Source organism: Sinohyriopsis cumingii, chromosome 15 (genome assembly GCF_028554795.1).
Source record: "Sinohyriopsis cumingii isolate HCF-2022 chromosome 15, ASM2855479v2, whole genome shotgun sequence".
Taxonomy (NCBI): Eukaryota; Metazoa; Mollusca; class Bivalvia; order Unionida; family Unionidae; genus Sinohyriopsis; species Sinohyriopsis cumingii.
The window spans coordinates 42,831,245-42,846,873 of record NC_142975.1 but is presented as its reverse complement, the minus strand read 5'-3'; the positions used below and the strand labels follow the sequence as shown (position 1 = coordinate 42,846,873).

Here is a 15,629-nt window from a genome sequence, read left to right as displayed (position 1 = left end):
CTATCATCCAGAATTTCCTTTTCAATAAAAAGCCTAAGCAAAATATTCTTTATTTCGTTCATGTTTAAGATTTTTTAACTTCCTATGTTTTATAATGTCTGGGAAGCTCAAGCAACACATACATAAAATTGAACATTGTGGGTGCTTGCTAGTTTCATTACAGATTTCTTAAATAGTGAAATTAAAATCGATACCAAGAATAATAAAAATTCCTAAACAAAGTCAACTAAAATTTTATAGACAATTTGTAATATCTCTGAAATGTTTCAAACAAATTCATATCCCGGAACGGAAATCAATTTATTTTTAGTGTCGATTCTAAGGTCTTAAACTAAGTAACAGAAAGAATGGAAACCAACATGTCGAGTAAAATTCAACAAGCAATTATTTTCCCAAATAATACTAAATGTTCTATTAAAATTCCAAAACTATAGAGTGTTCCGAATGAATTCCATTAGTCTTGAACATGCAAGCGCACCAATAGTCTTGAATGTGTTGATGTACCAAGAGTCTTGAATGCGCTGTTGTACCAGTAGTGTTGATGTATCTCAATTATATTGGCTAAAATATCTTTGAATGGAGGAACACTACTCCCAAATTAGTTTTTAGTTCATAATATAAATGAGCACTTAGTATTTCAAATATATTATTTAAGTAAGCAATTCCTCTCAAATTGTACCTGAACACAATAGTAAATGATTCCACAGACGGAGCTTAAAACAGGAGCGATTACAGGTTTCAGTTCGTTCTTTATATACAGACTGCCACCTGATACAATCAAGTGCCCTGGATGTTGATTATTTCCAATGGAAATTTCCTTTAATATTGTCAGTATGTTCGCTTTGTTAATAAACGAAACTCGTAAACAAGGTTAGACCTTGAACTAAATTGTTACGAGGAAAATCTACAACTCTGCCCTCAATCTCGGACAGAGGTGAAGTGCAAAATACGAAATTAAATATGCAAAACATATCCTTCATATTTATTATGCATCCCTGAACATAGGTATTGCGACTATTAATATATTTATCGAAACAAAGTTCTTAATAATATGATACATGCTAAAGATTTCTTATATAACTGATATATTTTTACTTATTTTCCAGGTGATAAAATCTACAATTTCCTTTGGAACATGGGGCAAAGCGTATCGAAATCATCTGGTGAGTAAGACGATATGTTTCCCATGTTGAATTTAACAATGGATGATCAAATTATCTCGTCAAACTAACTTTCTTTAGTTCTTAAATTAGGGCCTTAATATCAATATTAAGCACTCACTGGTGGTATTTCTGCGACTTTTGAAAGTAATTGCAATAATAATAATCATACTGTGTGTGTGTGTGATTTGACATTTTAACGTAGCTTTAACAATTTTTCAGTCATATCGCTACGATGTCTGCAGTGTGATCATTCCTAACACTAACCTCTTAATGCTGAGCGCCAAGCTAGGCAGCTGTTAGTACCATTTTTGTAAGTCTTTGGTATGACTAGGCCGGGGATCGAACGCACGACCTCCCGCATCCGAGACGGACGCTCTAACCATAAGGAAACCGGAGCGGTTAATAATAATAATAATAATAATGATAATAATAATATGTTACTGTTGTAATGAAAGTCCTAATTTAATTTACTCATTGGCATAATTGCACCAAATATTATGAATATTATTTAAACTATTCGATGTTTGATATTGTCTTGAATATTGGTCAACGGCATGGCTATCATTCTACCAATTATGATGAAATGTAATATAAATGAACTCTCCATCTACAGAGGCTTTAATTTGCATCGGTATTGAATAATAGGATAAACGAATGGGTGGATGAAAACTAATTACTTGTCAAAGAACAAGCCAGTTTTAGAGTGGATTGTTCTGCTGTATATACTATATTTATATTACATAATTAATATGTAAACATTTAAGAAAGCATAGGCGTATTTCATTTCAAACACAATTATTAATATATGCGCTTAGGTAACGACGAGAATCTGGAACACTAACGTACACATTGACGTTATACGTGTATTGTCATCTGGGATGTTAATAGAATAGCATATATGGCGACATTATGGTTGGCGGATGACATCATGATTGTCTTACTTTGATTGTCTTACTTTAAGGTTGCGTTGCCTCTTGTTCCAGTGATGATAGCAAAGTGTACACAAACTGTATCAACACAGGAAAAACAAGTACTTCAGTTTGTCATACAATACAGAGGTGCTTGATCTTAAATAACACAAAAGCAAGTGACTTTCTTAAAACAAGGCAAAAATCGACCATATTTTCAATAATGTTACGTACAAACATCACCACAAAGAAAACCATACAAGTTAATGATGATAAAGATATATGAAGAGGCAATTTACACATTTGATCTCAAGGTTCAAAATTTCACAATATATGCATCATATGTGCAACGCTTGATGCAATATAACTAGCTAACAATGTAGATTTCGTTCCGAAGGGTACACCCCTATATAGATATCTCCTTGAATCAAAAGTTATACTCTTGACCTGAGCCTTCTGGAAAAGAACTAGTCTGTATATTCCATGCGAGGCAAATACACGGCGTCGGAACAAGTAACAGTGTTAGTTAACTACAGGTTATGTATTTTGCAGGAGAATCTGCCAACATTTACAAGGAAGTTGATAACTACCAAAGAAACGAAGAAAGAAGAATCATTCTGATTGGTAAAACTGGCACAGGAAAAAGCACTCTTGGAAATGCAATCTTAGGTGACCAATTTTTTAAAAATGAGGGTGTCCAGATGCAGTCCAAAACCACACACTGTCAGGTTGGACAAAGGAAGAGAAAGGACGGGAAGGACATCGTCGTACTTGATACACCAGGACTAATGGACACGAAAAGAGAGCCGCATAAAATAATTGAAGAGCTTTGTAAATGCACTGCCATGACGGCGCCTGGTCCACATGCATTTTGTTTAGTTATCCGTGGCGATGACCGATTTACTCAAGAAAACATTGACACTTTGGACGAGTTTTGCGCTTTCTTCGGTGAAGAAATCTACAAATATGTGATCGTTGTCTTCACGCATAAAGCAAGCATGGGGAAAGGAACAACGACTGACGATTGCCTTTCTGCCCTGCCCAGTGAATTCGTAACCAAGTTCTTGAAATTTGGAGGAAAGAAAATTGCTGTAGAGAGTAGAGCTGAAAAGAAACAACTTAAAAAGCAGATCAATGAATTGTTCAAACTGATAGAAGAAATTATCAAAACAAATGATGGTGGCTACTATTCGGAAGAGAAGTTCAAGGCGGCAGAGGAAGCCTTTAGAAAGCGCATCCCCAAAATTCAACAAGAAGTAGAAAAACTGTTCGAAGGAAAGAAAAAGTCGCTCGAGGATGAGTATCAAGAGAAAGCAAAACGATTCGAAGAATGAGAAAATGTATTGGAAAAGAAACTTCAAGAAGAAATGGAGAAATTTGAGCAGGAGAAACAATTAAAAGAAAAAGAAAAACTTGAGAATGATGCTCGTGCAGCACAGATGAAAAAGTTGGAGGCAAAGCATCACGAAGAAATGACGTCTTTGAAAGAAAAACTGGAGAAAGAACGCAAGGAAAAAGAGAAAGCTAAAGAGGAACATGAACGAAAAATGGAAGAGATTAATAAGAAAGTAGTACACGATCTTCGCACCACAATCATCGAGGATAGAAGCAAAGCAAGAGAAGCGGTTCCGGAAAGTAAAGATTTCAGTGAAGTGGCGAAGAATGTAGTAAAGGAAGGAGCTGGATTCGCCTTTGATGTTGTAACGGGCCGTATTGGAACTGCCATTGGAGCCATTGGAAGTTGGTTTCGGAGATAAACTAGTGATTTGTTTATTTCGTTTGAATAGTTTGTGTAGGGAGTAACAGTGGATCCAATCCATGACCTACTAGTGTTGACCATAACTTAGTTAATAAAATCATTTTACAAAGTATCAGAATAAATGCATGCATTATACGCAGATAGAGATTGACGACGGCACTTTGTTTCATCAAGAGATGTTTAACGGCAGTGATTATAAAAGCAGGTTCCTCTGCACCTTCTTACACACTCTTTCATTTTGATAATCTCATTGTCTCGTGGAACAATTCATGCAATCATTATTACATTTTTCTGATGCCTTTAGATAAGCTAACCATTTCCTTGTGTCTGTCTCTTTGGCTTTGCATTTTATAAATGACTCTTGTTTGATAGTTTAGTCGATGAAGATATCTGTCCAAACGTTTCTCATCGTTTGGTTGGTTTTCTAGACTTGTAACAGACTAAAAACAGAATTAGCTGCTTTGCTATGCTTTTACAATAAATATTTTGACAATATCGTATTTGATATTTGTTATAAAAGAGGTAACCAGCACTAAGTTCCGCCATCTCTTATCTTTCACCTGATATGTCTGAAAACAGCAGCTTTATTAAAATCCTAACGATAATCACAAGTGTTACTGAACAGAAAAAGGTAGACACCCGAAACTATGGACGCGTACCATTTATGCTGCAAAGCTAATTATTATTGTGGTGCAACAATTTACAACTTTCGATCTTACAACGTATATGGGGTATATAGTTTTTCGCTCCTAACTATAGAACATTCATATTTGTAGTTTAGTTTATTGTTAGGTTATTTATAAGAACTTTAGAACTATTTGGCTGTTTCCTGAGATGGATTTGTAAGACTTTTGCAAAATTGTGAATTTATGTGGTCGTGAAATAATATTGACACTTCTGAGATTTAAATGTGCAATACTCAGCTGGCCACATCTGAGTGAGTTTTAAACATTAATGACTTAGGTCGAAAAATTAATTCTATTCCTTTGAAGAAAAGCATTTGCGATTCTCGATCGCTCTTTTATGTTTCTACCCATGTTTTGTTGTAATAATTGAATTTATGTTTGAAGAGAAACAAGAAGAAAGAAAAACGAAACAATACAATAAAAAGATAATAATAAAAAAGCAACGACAAAATATTTAATTAAAATAATAATGTTTTTGCTGACAAACCTGCCAATCAGCAATCAGATTTTCTATGATGGTAAAAATAACTTTAATAAACACTATACAAGTGAGAATTGTGTAAATTTTTACGGCCTTTTCAGTTTTGGGTCCATTCGTAGAATGTTGAATGTACCACTCATCACTGTGCATTACTACCGAGCTATGATAGAAAAAATGGAAGAGCCATCACAGATCTAACTTCTGATCGGAGCTTTGCGAGGTGTCATGCGAAGGTTTAATTCAGGGCACCCGATGGACTAATCCCTCTCCTTTCGAGATAAAATTCAAGATACTTTCTATATCTGTAAGAAGAAAAGGCATCGGTCTTCTGAATGTCCACAACGTCAAAGCAAGATAAGCGAAAAAAGAGACAAAAGTAAAGATACCTGTTATCATTGTCAAGAGAAATGATATTGGTCTCCAGATTGTCTTAAGAAACAACAGGATCAGGTGTCAGAGAGGGGTCCCGAACAAGAAAAAGAAAAGGTACCTCCAACAAGGAAGAACCCAAACACATTAAGAAAGAGAAGAAAATAAAACGAGAAGAAAGTGAGGAAGAAGAGGAAAAGGAAACACCCGAGACAGTGAAGAAATTCCAAAAAAGGAGAGAGTGAAAAGACACAGAAGAAACTAATGAAATTTTTAAAGTGTTGTGCTGTGACATTGGATTGTACATTTGTACCAGAATAAACCAGAAAGAAAAACATATGCATCTCTTAGTTTTGATTTTTATAATGACAAGGATCTACACTTACGCACTCACACACGTACATCATGGTAAAAAAAGGGATTTTGAGTTTTAATTGATTTTGACAAAATTAATTCTGTCAATTTTCAAGAGAAGTTGGCGGCTGTGAAATGAACCGTTGGGTGTTTTCTAAAATCTATTTTTAATAAATAGACTCAGTAAAGAGAAACAATCAGCTTTAACTGCCTTATATCTTTGCCACGGCCAAGGTCTACTTCTGGAACAGCTCCTGCCGATGATTCGGTATAAATCACTATGGTGGGTAATTAATGCTTATTAGGTGTGTGAATGGGGTTGGGCTGTTTGGCACGGATAGGTCTTTTTCTCTTGTGTTGTATTAAAGAAGTCTGTTACATTTGTTTCAGACTACTTAACTCTGCCAAAATGTTTAAGAGTACCGTCACCGCTTGATTTTCACAATCCTCCTCCTCTCGTAGACTTTGTTCCTTCTCCTCTACTTCTTCTTACTGTTCCTTCTGAAGGAAGAACTGTGTTGGCGTTGGTTACCGCTGATATTCCATCACTTCTCGTCTCCATGGCTGGTGAACCCCAATTAATGGTCATTTTAGTTTCTGTCATGTTTGAAAACTTTGTTGCATGCATTCACTGCACACAGACGCTAGTGTATCTACATAGGGAATGTGACATCACTGGCAGCTCTCTTCGGTTTGGAAGACAGACTCCACGTGTGTCTAAATTTTGTTACGCGTGTTTGGATTGGTGAAAAAACGCAATTCGTTTCTATCCGCTCTTTCGCTATAAATAACCTCGGTTCACATCATACCCTTCACCCGTTCTTGTCACAAGATGTAGACAAACGTAGAATCGTTACCCTCGTATCGTCGATGGCGTTCAACCTGGTCTATCGCATACATGTCTGATCATCATGAATAATCACCAGAAAGACTTATACATCCCGTTAGAAAAGAAGGATGTGTTTGTAGAGGCAAGGCTGTCTGAAGAGATTCTATTTAATATACAATCTAGAGGTCAGATGAAGTTTGAGGAAGAGAAAAAAATCCGTGAGATGCCCTCTATGCTAACGGAATGGTGTTAAAATAAAAACCCAAGGGCCCTTTGATGGCCATTATATTGCCTCGAAAAGATAGTCATTCTCTGTGCCATTTTGTGCATGTATATGTGTAAATGTCTGTGCTTTTGTTTTGTTTGTTTGTATAAGTTTAACTGTGTTTTATATGTCCCGCCCCGCCAAGCGTTCTCTCAAGTTCTATGCCCCGTCCCGCCAAGCATTCTAGCTTTTTTGTCCCCGCTGTTCCCCCAATTGAGGTCAGCCACTTGCAACATTGTTGCCAATATCCAGTACCCTGAGGTCGTCATTCCTATTGTCCCTATATAAACTCAACCTTTGCTTCTCCCTATACAACTCCAATATATCCATGTTCAAATCCTATTGTATCTATACAGTCACAGGTTTTGTCCATCTTAAATTATCATTGTCCCTATTCAGCCCCACGACTTTTTTTGACTGGGTTTTCCATTATATCCTTATACAACCCCTCTATACTACTGTAATAAAATAATGACATTTTTATCTCGACAACCCATGAATGCCTTGTTAATATTTGTATCCCGACACTCCATGAATGCCTTGCTAAGTAATTTAATACTATTTTATCCCGACACCACAAGAATGCCTTGTTAAGTAATATAATACTATTTGTATCCCGACACCCCAAGAATACCTGGTTAAGTTATACATAATGATATTTGTATCCCGACACCCCACGAATGCCTTGTTAAGTAATATAATATAGAAATACTTGTATGCCGACACCCCACGAATGCCTTGTTAAGTAATACATTATTATATTTGTATCCAGACACCCCACGAATGCTTTGTTAAGTAATATAATATAATAATACTTGTATGCCGGCACCCCACGAATGCCTTGTTAAGTAATACATTATGATATTTGTATCCAGACACCCCACGAATACCTTGTTAAGTAATATAATATAATAATATTTGTATGCCGACACCCCATGAATGCCTTATTAAATTATACATAATGATTTTTGTATCGCGACACCTCACGAATGCCTTGTTAAGTAATACAATAATTAAATTTGTATAACGACACTCCTTTGATGCCTTGTTAAATTATACATGATATTTGTGTCGCCACATCCCATGATTGCCTTACTAATTAAGACAATACTGATATTTGTATACCCACGCCCCATGAATGACTTTGTCAGGAGTCTATGCTCTTAAAATAAGTAACAGAAAAGAGTGAAAGACAATAAGCTTTGTGAAGTTTAACAAATAGTTTTTTCCCTACAATACAAAGTGAAAATGAGAAAAATGAGTTTACGGTACTGCAAATTAAATCTCAAAATAATCAAAGAATTACAGACCCAAGTCCTTATAATTTAAAGTCCTGAATGAAACTCAGTCAAATTACAGAATAAATCCCAAAACTGACGGCGCTGATGTGTCTGTTATAGTTCCTAGTGATATGCCAGAAGTCTTTTGTTGAGTCACAGAAATGTAATTCCAGGTCTGAATAAACTATACATTTCAGTCTCTATCCATGGATGTTATCAGAGCACTATTGGATTTCTGTAGAATATAATCACTTGAATTCAATAAATTGAGCTAAAATGATTAAGATTCCAGCCTAAAACTAATGGTCGCGACATACAACTTGAAAGTGCTAGATGTTACAGCACGGATGATAAAATCCTCTCTCTCTCTCTCTCTCTCTCTCTCTCTCTCTCTCTCTCTATATATATATATATATATATATATATATATATATATATATATATATATGTAAATAATAATAATAATAATAAATATGTATATAATAATAATAATAATAATACAAATAATCTTCTAGAATGATCCTGCTGTTTGCAAAAGAATAGCCTAGATTATTTAAAATTCACCTAGGACATGTTAAAAACCCTGACCCAGATAAACATATTTACTTCTTCTATCAATAACTAATACTGATTTGAAACCCATATACAAGGTGACTAATTTAGCTTCGTATTAGTTGTTTACAGTGAATCAAATATAAACGTCAATTTGGGTCAAGCAGAAATGAATTCAGATCTGGACAACATCACGTCCGATATACAATGATACGTTACAATAGCATGTAATGAAGTAAAAAAAGGTGAAACAAACAAAGCACATTAAATATACATAACACTTTGTTAAGTAAGACAATAATCACATTTGTTTCCCGATATCCCAAGAAAATATGTAGAACTCACCCCTTTGTACGTGCATATAAATGCCATGAATACTTTGATTAAAGAAGTACGTGCAGACAGATACGTTTAATATGTAAGCTCATTCATACAATTCCATTACAACTTTGATCAAAGAAGTTCGTGCCGTTAATATATAAGCAGGTGCAGAAAAATAATATTAATACTTTGATTAAAGAAGTATGTGAACACTGATACCTTTAATATATAAGCACGTGCAGACCGATATCATTAATAATTTGACTACAGAAGCACGTACAGATAGATACAATAAAGTGTTTGGATAGAGAAGTATATATATATATATATATATATATATATATATATATATATATATATATATATATATATATATATATATATATATATATATATATATATATATATCATACAGTTTCCCTCAAATTTTGATTTCAAAATTCTATTTATCAATTTAACCGAATGCACATTTCGTATAAATTGATTGAAATTGCTCTCCTTTTGTTTGGTGTAACACCACAAATATTAGCCCGCTTCGCTTGTAGATAAAGTAGTATACAACACATGATTTATGAATATTTCTTAACCTATTTTCATTATATTTTCATATATCTTCCCCATTGTGTTTAAGAAATTGATAAATTTATGTTGTTTTGTGATCCTAGAATGATCTTCTGAAGAGCAATACAAAACAAATATCTTTTCTTATTACTGCCCAGCTTAGTTCCCATGATGCCAACATTAGTTTTTACTACTACTTGGCAAAACATAGCAGTAGGCAATGGATGTGCTCTGTGTTAAATATTGTCCAGATAGGTATATATTTCTGGTCCGAGTTTCGTTTTCAAGTTAAACTACCATTGCGTCATGTAACGTCACAACGTCAAAATATGCCATTTACTTCATAGCAGTTCCAAGTTAAACTGTTATTGGCACTGAAGTTTTTTAAAATGTATTTACAAACCAGATTTTAGGAACGTTTAGAGAACAAGGCGAGCGTAATCTTTTCTCAGCTTCCTTCGTATGCATGTACTTCATGGATGGTTTGTATTGTTTCCATCATCTAATATCAATGTGCGAGCGTGTGTGTGTATGTGTATGTGTAAGTGTTTGTCTACATATCATCTACATTATAAAGAAAACATTATTTACATACCAGCCAAACTGGAAGACATTAGGTCTTCGAAATGTACACAGGTCATCCTAACGTTTCTCCTTATTCAGGCTGAATACCTTTGTGAATATAGATATGTCTATGCGTGAAAAAGTACTTTTTTAAACCATAATTTAGGACCGTTTTGAGGGCATATTGAACCAGTCCTTTATTAAATTGCTTTCACATATATGTACTTTAGGTAAGGTTTTGTTTGTTCACTTCGTGTAAATCTGCGTGGATGCATGTGTGTATTCCACATTATCAACATCAGAAGGAAAACCTATTATTTATATACCAAAAAAAAAAAAGAAGAGGATATCGGGTATTGAAATGGTATGAAGATCATCGTAAAGTTTCTCCAAATTGCATGTTGAGCATACTGCGAAAATATTTATATATTGGAATTTATGTGATTATTAAGGCTATATCCTAATAAATTTGGTGACCTAGGTAAGTCAGAAAGCTTGGATGAATATGATATCATCACTGGTAAGAAAATAAATGTCACAGAACTCTGACTGACCTATTCAATGTCGGCTAAAATAATTGAATATAAATCAGGGCGTGGTGTAACTTAAGAAGACAAGTCATCATACTAAGCTAAATCTTTGTGGACAAGTTAGGTAATATTTGCCTTTAATATGAACATAAAAAAGCTATGGTTAATTAGCATTCACTACAATGCTTTCATTCAAAATGCGTTCTTCGTTGCATTACAAAGTTTTAATCAAAACATGCACTTATCAACAGCACTGAAACGAAGGTCATATTATGAAACTAAATCTGAACATAGTCTAGCATGTTGGTACTCGAAAAGGAATGCGAAGCTATAAAAAGTTTCATGAAAATCGAAATTTAGTAAGTAGTAACAAGCATACAATAAGTAAAACAGAAAGTGTTCATATTAATCTCCTGTAATGAAAGCAGAGATCCACATATACCGTGTATCCATGAACCAAAACGTATATAGAAATACGACCCGGTTATAAGACCACTTCTAAATGGTCCTCGGTGTAATTTAAACACAATCATTTGACTGTACCCCATTTAACTATCTAAATGTCGCTTTTGATATTTAAAGATTAGATCTATTTGTTTTACGAAATGGATCACAATAATTTGAGTTACGTTCAATCAATGTTTTGATCGACGTCTGTCAGTGATAGGTCGGCTGTCAGCCAGTGAATCGATGCCATCATTTATTATCGGGACTGACCATATTAGCTACGGTAGAAATCTTGTGCGAAGTTATTGTCCCGTATGCCGTCTGGCCCGTAGTAATAATTCGCTACGGTAGAAAGCTGGTGCGAATTCATCGTCCCGTATGCCGTCTGGCCCGTAGTAATAATTAGCTATGGTAGAAGTCTTGTGCGAATTCATCGTCCCTTATTCCGTCTGGCCCGTAGTAATAATTAACTACGGTAGGAAGCTGGTGCGAATTCATCGTCCCTTATGCCGTCTGGCCGTTAGTAATAATTAGCTACGGTAGAAAGCTTGTGCGAATTCATCGTCCCGTATGCCGTCTGGCCCGTAGTAATAATTAGCTACGGAGGAAGCTGGTGCGAATTCATCGTCCCGTATGCCGTCTGGACCGTAGTAATAATTAACTACGGTGAAAAGCTTGTGCAAATTCATCGTCCCGTATGCCGTCTGCCCCGTAGTAATAATCAGCTACGATAGAAGTCTTCTGCGAATTCATCGTCCCGTATGCCGTCTTGCCCGCAGTAATAATTAACTACGGTAGAAATCTTGTGCGAATTCATCGTCCCGTATGCCGTCTTGCCCGTAGTAATATCTTGTATAGTGTAGGATTACAAGGAGGAACTTTTCCAATTTACGATATGTGATGTCATTTTAGTGTTCATTGTTTAAGTCCTTTTTGATATTTGCACAAATACAAATCAAATCTTTTAACAAAATTACTTGCCAAAATCCTCATATTACTGCACCATACGATATAACTAGAACGATAAGAATAACAAAATAATTTGCATGCAATATGTTTTAGTAGATCAGGAATTTGGACCAGTACTTATAAGGTGTGAGCAAAAATTTCATTATTTGCGCTGTGTTTTGCATATTTAAGTGTATGGTTTGTTTTTATTAATGATCATACGTTATGTACATCGGTATTTAGTCTTTAACCTTAGTCCCTAGAGATGCGAATGGTCTATAGGACAAGCGACATTTATGAAGTAAACAACGTAATTCAAAGCTAATATTTGTCTATGATTATACATTAAATATTTTGATCGTTATAATTATAAACATGCCTACTTAAGTCTGAGTGGAAGATACCTTTCTTATTCTGATCTTAGAAAGTTCCAGAAAAGAAATTCTCCATTAAGTTGACACAATTTGTCCAGAACATAGTAACTGCGACCAAATGGAGTAGTAAATACACGTTAGCTTAAGGATTATTCATTCTTGTCTTGAAATCAGAAGCGGAATCAGTCTTACTGTTGTGCTCAGGTTTTTAATTTGGGTGGAATAATTTATTCAAATTATTAGTCACTGGAATTAAAAAGTACTCAATAATATTAGAGGAATAAAACATTAATTATCAATTATAGTGAATTCACACAAGGACTTTTGGATTATATTATTATAGTACATCAACAGAGTGTTAGTATATTGCCACATTCAAGGTCATTGGCACATTGACACACTCAAGACTATTGGCACATCTACACATTATAATTTATTTGGAACACTTTCGTAGTCAACGATGTTCTGTAATATCTTTCTTTAACTCTGTTTAATCTTGTTAGTTTTTGTTACGGCAAAACTGCGTTGCTCGTACGAACTTCGTCCAGCAATAACACTGTTCTGCGTTCTTTTACCAGGTATTAATTCTTCCCGTGTACTAAATTTTAGCCAGACAAGACACTTCAAACTGTGATGATGGGTTGAGCTTTTCAATTTATCTAGCAGGCATCACTCAAGTCTGCAATGAACCCTGCTGCTTTCTCTGGTGGGACGTAAGACTTTAAAAACTTGTAGGTGTACGTGTAAATGATGGTTCTAAATAATCTGAAGTCAAGTTTTTGCGTGTTTTGAATGTTACTGCAGTCAGTGAAATCAAGTTGGTTACTTATTATTTCTCCAACTGCAATCAAACGTGGTATTATACCAAATAAATATTATGACTATCTTGCAAAAAAGGATACTGAGCGTTTCATCAATATTTTGTATTCTAAGTTTGGTCATAGATGGCAATAGACATACTTCTAAATCATAAATTTATCTCTTCACTGCACATTTGATTGTTGTCTTTGTATTGTTTGAGAAAAACTTAGATACTGACTGTGGCATTTCATCAACCTACAAAATTTAGTTTCCAGGATTACAGATTATGACAATTCTCTCTAGTCGAGCAGTTGCATGTAATATTTATTATGAGAAGGGGCATTATTATATGCTCATATTTTTCTCCGTTAACTTTACATTGTCTGAATCGTTCAGAATTTTACGATGTTGAAGTCGCGCTCGCTTCATACTGCACTCATAAAGGAACTACTTTCTTTTGTAAACAAACAATGGACGCCGATGCCAGAACTTTTGAATTGTAAACAAATCATTTACACTCGCGTAGTAGGCGCATTACGCTTTGGTTGATTAAATTTGTTTCTGAATGAGCTAAAGCTGGTGTTTCGTGGACTGCTACAAACCAGCTGCTCTGCTACATTCCGCGTTAACTTTTTGATAAAATGCTTCGGATTTATTCAGGCGATAGACGCTAGATTTAATAAAATTGCTGGCTACCTACAAATAACATGCAATTGACAAGGCATAAACTGCCTTCTTTAGCTGGTAATAAGAATGGCGAAAAATAGACTTACAGTTTTATATTCTGAATTTCCTCAAAATGTGCTTTATTAGTTCTGCAAATCTATATTATATGAGTCAAGTCATAGGTTCTGAAGCTTGAATACACATTTCGAAATTGTACTGTAATTTCGAATATATTCCAAGTGCAATTACATCCATCTTACTGCACTCAACGTGAAATAAATATTAAATTACATAGCGTCTTTTTGACAATTGCATTGAAATATTTCATATTTTCCCCACATTATGATTTCAAAATTCAATGACAGAACAAAAACACAGTTGCAGATGTCAACACACTTGAATCCAGTTTATTTCACGCAGAATTGTCATAGATGAACCCAATCCAAAAGCACGCAATTTCCTAGAATCGACAAAAATACCAAAATCTATTCATTCCAGATCAAATGGAAAAGTTGCTGCAATGCGCATTCATTCACAATATGACTCCAAATTTCAATTGTAAGTAGACCCGCCATTTTTCCTCTAAAAGATATGTCTAGCGCGCGACTAAGTTCAAATTTATCTGAGCGGAATTATGTGCGCATTAACAATGTTGTTGTTGTTGTGTAATGATGAATCTGGAATCTGCGGTTGTGTATTGAGTTTGGAAAAGTCATACATTTAGTTACTTTGTTTCTTGTATTGTATTTTTGTTTACACAATTAAGCCTCAGGTAGAATAAGAAAATCAAGATATAATGAAAGAGTTACTGCATTTGTATGGGGAAATGTGAACTCGTTTTTTGGGATGGATATACTTCATTCCCAAGGTCGTACAGTATTTCCATCTGAAAACGTTGTTCATATTTTCCCATAAAAATGCAGTAACCTATAATTATTACTTCCAATTATGTGTTGAATATTGCGAGGGAAATAATCCAAGTCATAAAAGGACTATGTCATCTCTCCGGATTAATTAGCATGCTCTACTTGTGATTGTTGGAAGCACTGGTGTAAGTAGATTTTAAATTGTACCGTTACGGTACCGGCCCCGAACACCGTCTTTTCTGTACCGCCGTACCGGCTATAAAATTTTCTAACTTGTACGATATACCTGAGAGTTTTTTATTAATAGAAAGAGGCACATGAAAATAAATCTGGGATAAAATATTTGCTAGAAAGAAAATAAATCAAAACCAACCTCCACACAAAAAAAAACAAAACAGCAAAAAAAAAAATGATAGATAAAAATTAAATTAAAATTAAAAAAAAAACAAAAAAAATAAAACAAAAACAAAGGCTCAAATCTTTATGCTAAGGGTGCTAAACCAGTTTTCATTCCATTATATTAAAGTTTAAAGGAAACAAAACAGTGTCACAGACAATTAAGATAGTAGTCATGGTATATGTAATATCGACGGTAACCTTTCCGTGTAAATGCATTGCATTAGAGCAGTTACGCAGGACCACTGCAAGATTGCATAGCAGTTATATGAGAATTATAGTTTTGTTTGAAGAAAAAGATATAGAAAGTAGAATATTATGCACTAGATGAGTAGTGGTCCAATGTTAATGGAACTCATATAGAAAGTAGAATATTCTGCACTAGCCGAGTAGTGGTCCAATGTTAATGGAACTCATATAGAAAGTAGAATATTCTGCACTAGCGGAGCAGTGGTACAATGTTATGGAACTCGTAAATGGAAAATTACTAATGTAGTCCTATTCATGTA

At 34.6% G+C, this 15,629-nt stretch overlaps 1 protein-coding gene across 1 annotated transcript in view; it reads left to right on the top strand.

Moving 5' to 3' along the window:
* LOC149781698 (GTPase IMAP family member 4-like) overlaps window positions 1–4,325 on the top strand; it is a 63,258-nt gene extending 58,933 nt beyond the window's left edge. Inside the window, exons 2-3 of the mRNA XM_089935784.1 lie at window positions 1,107–1,163; window positions 2,624–4,325. Of these exons, the coding sequence (XP_089791910.1) occupies window positions 1,136–1,163; window positions 2,624–3,405 (810 nt within the window). The 5' untranslated portion in view covers window positions 1,107–1,135 and the 3' untranslated portion in view covers window positions 3,406–4,325. The remainder of the gene's footprint in view (window positions 1–1,106; window positions 1,164–2,623) is intronic.
* Window positions 4,326–15,629: the final 11,304 nt, after the last annotated feature.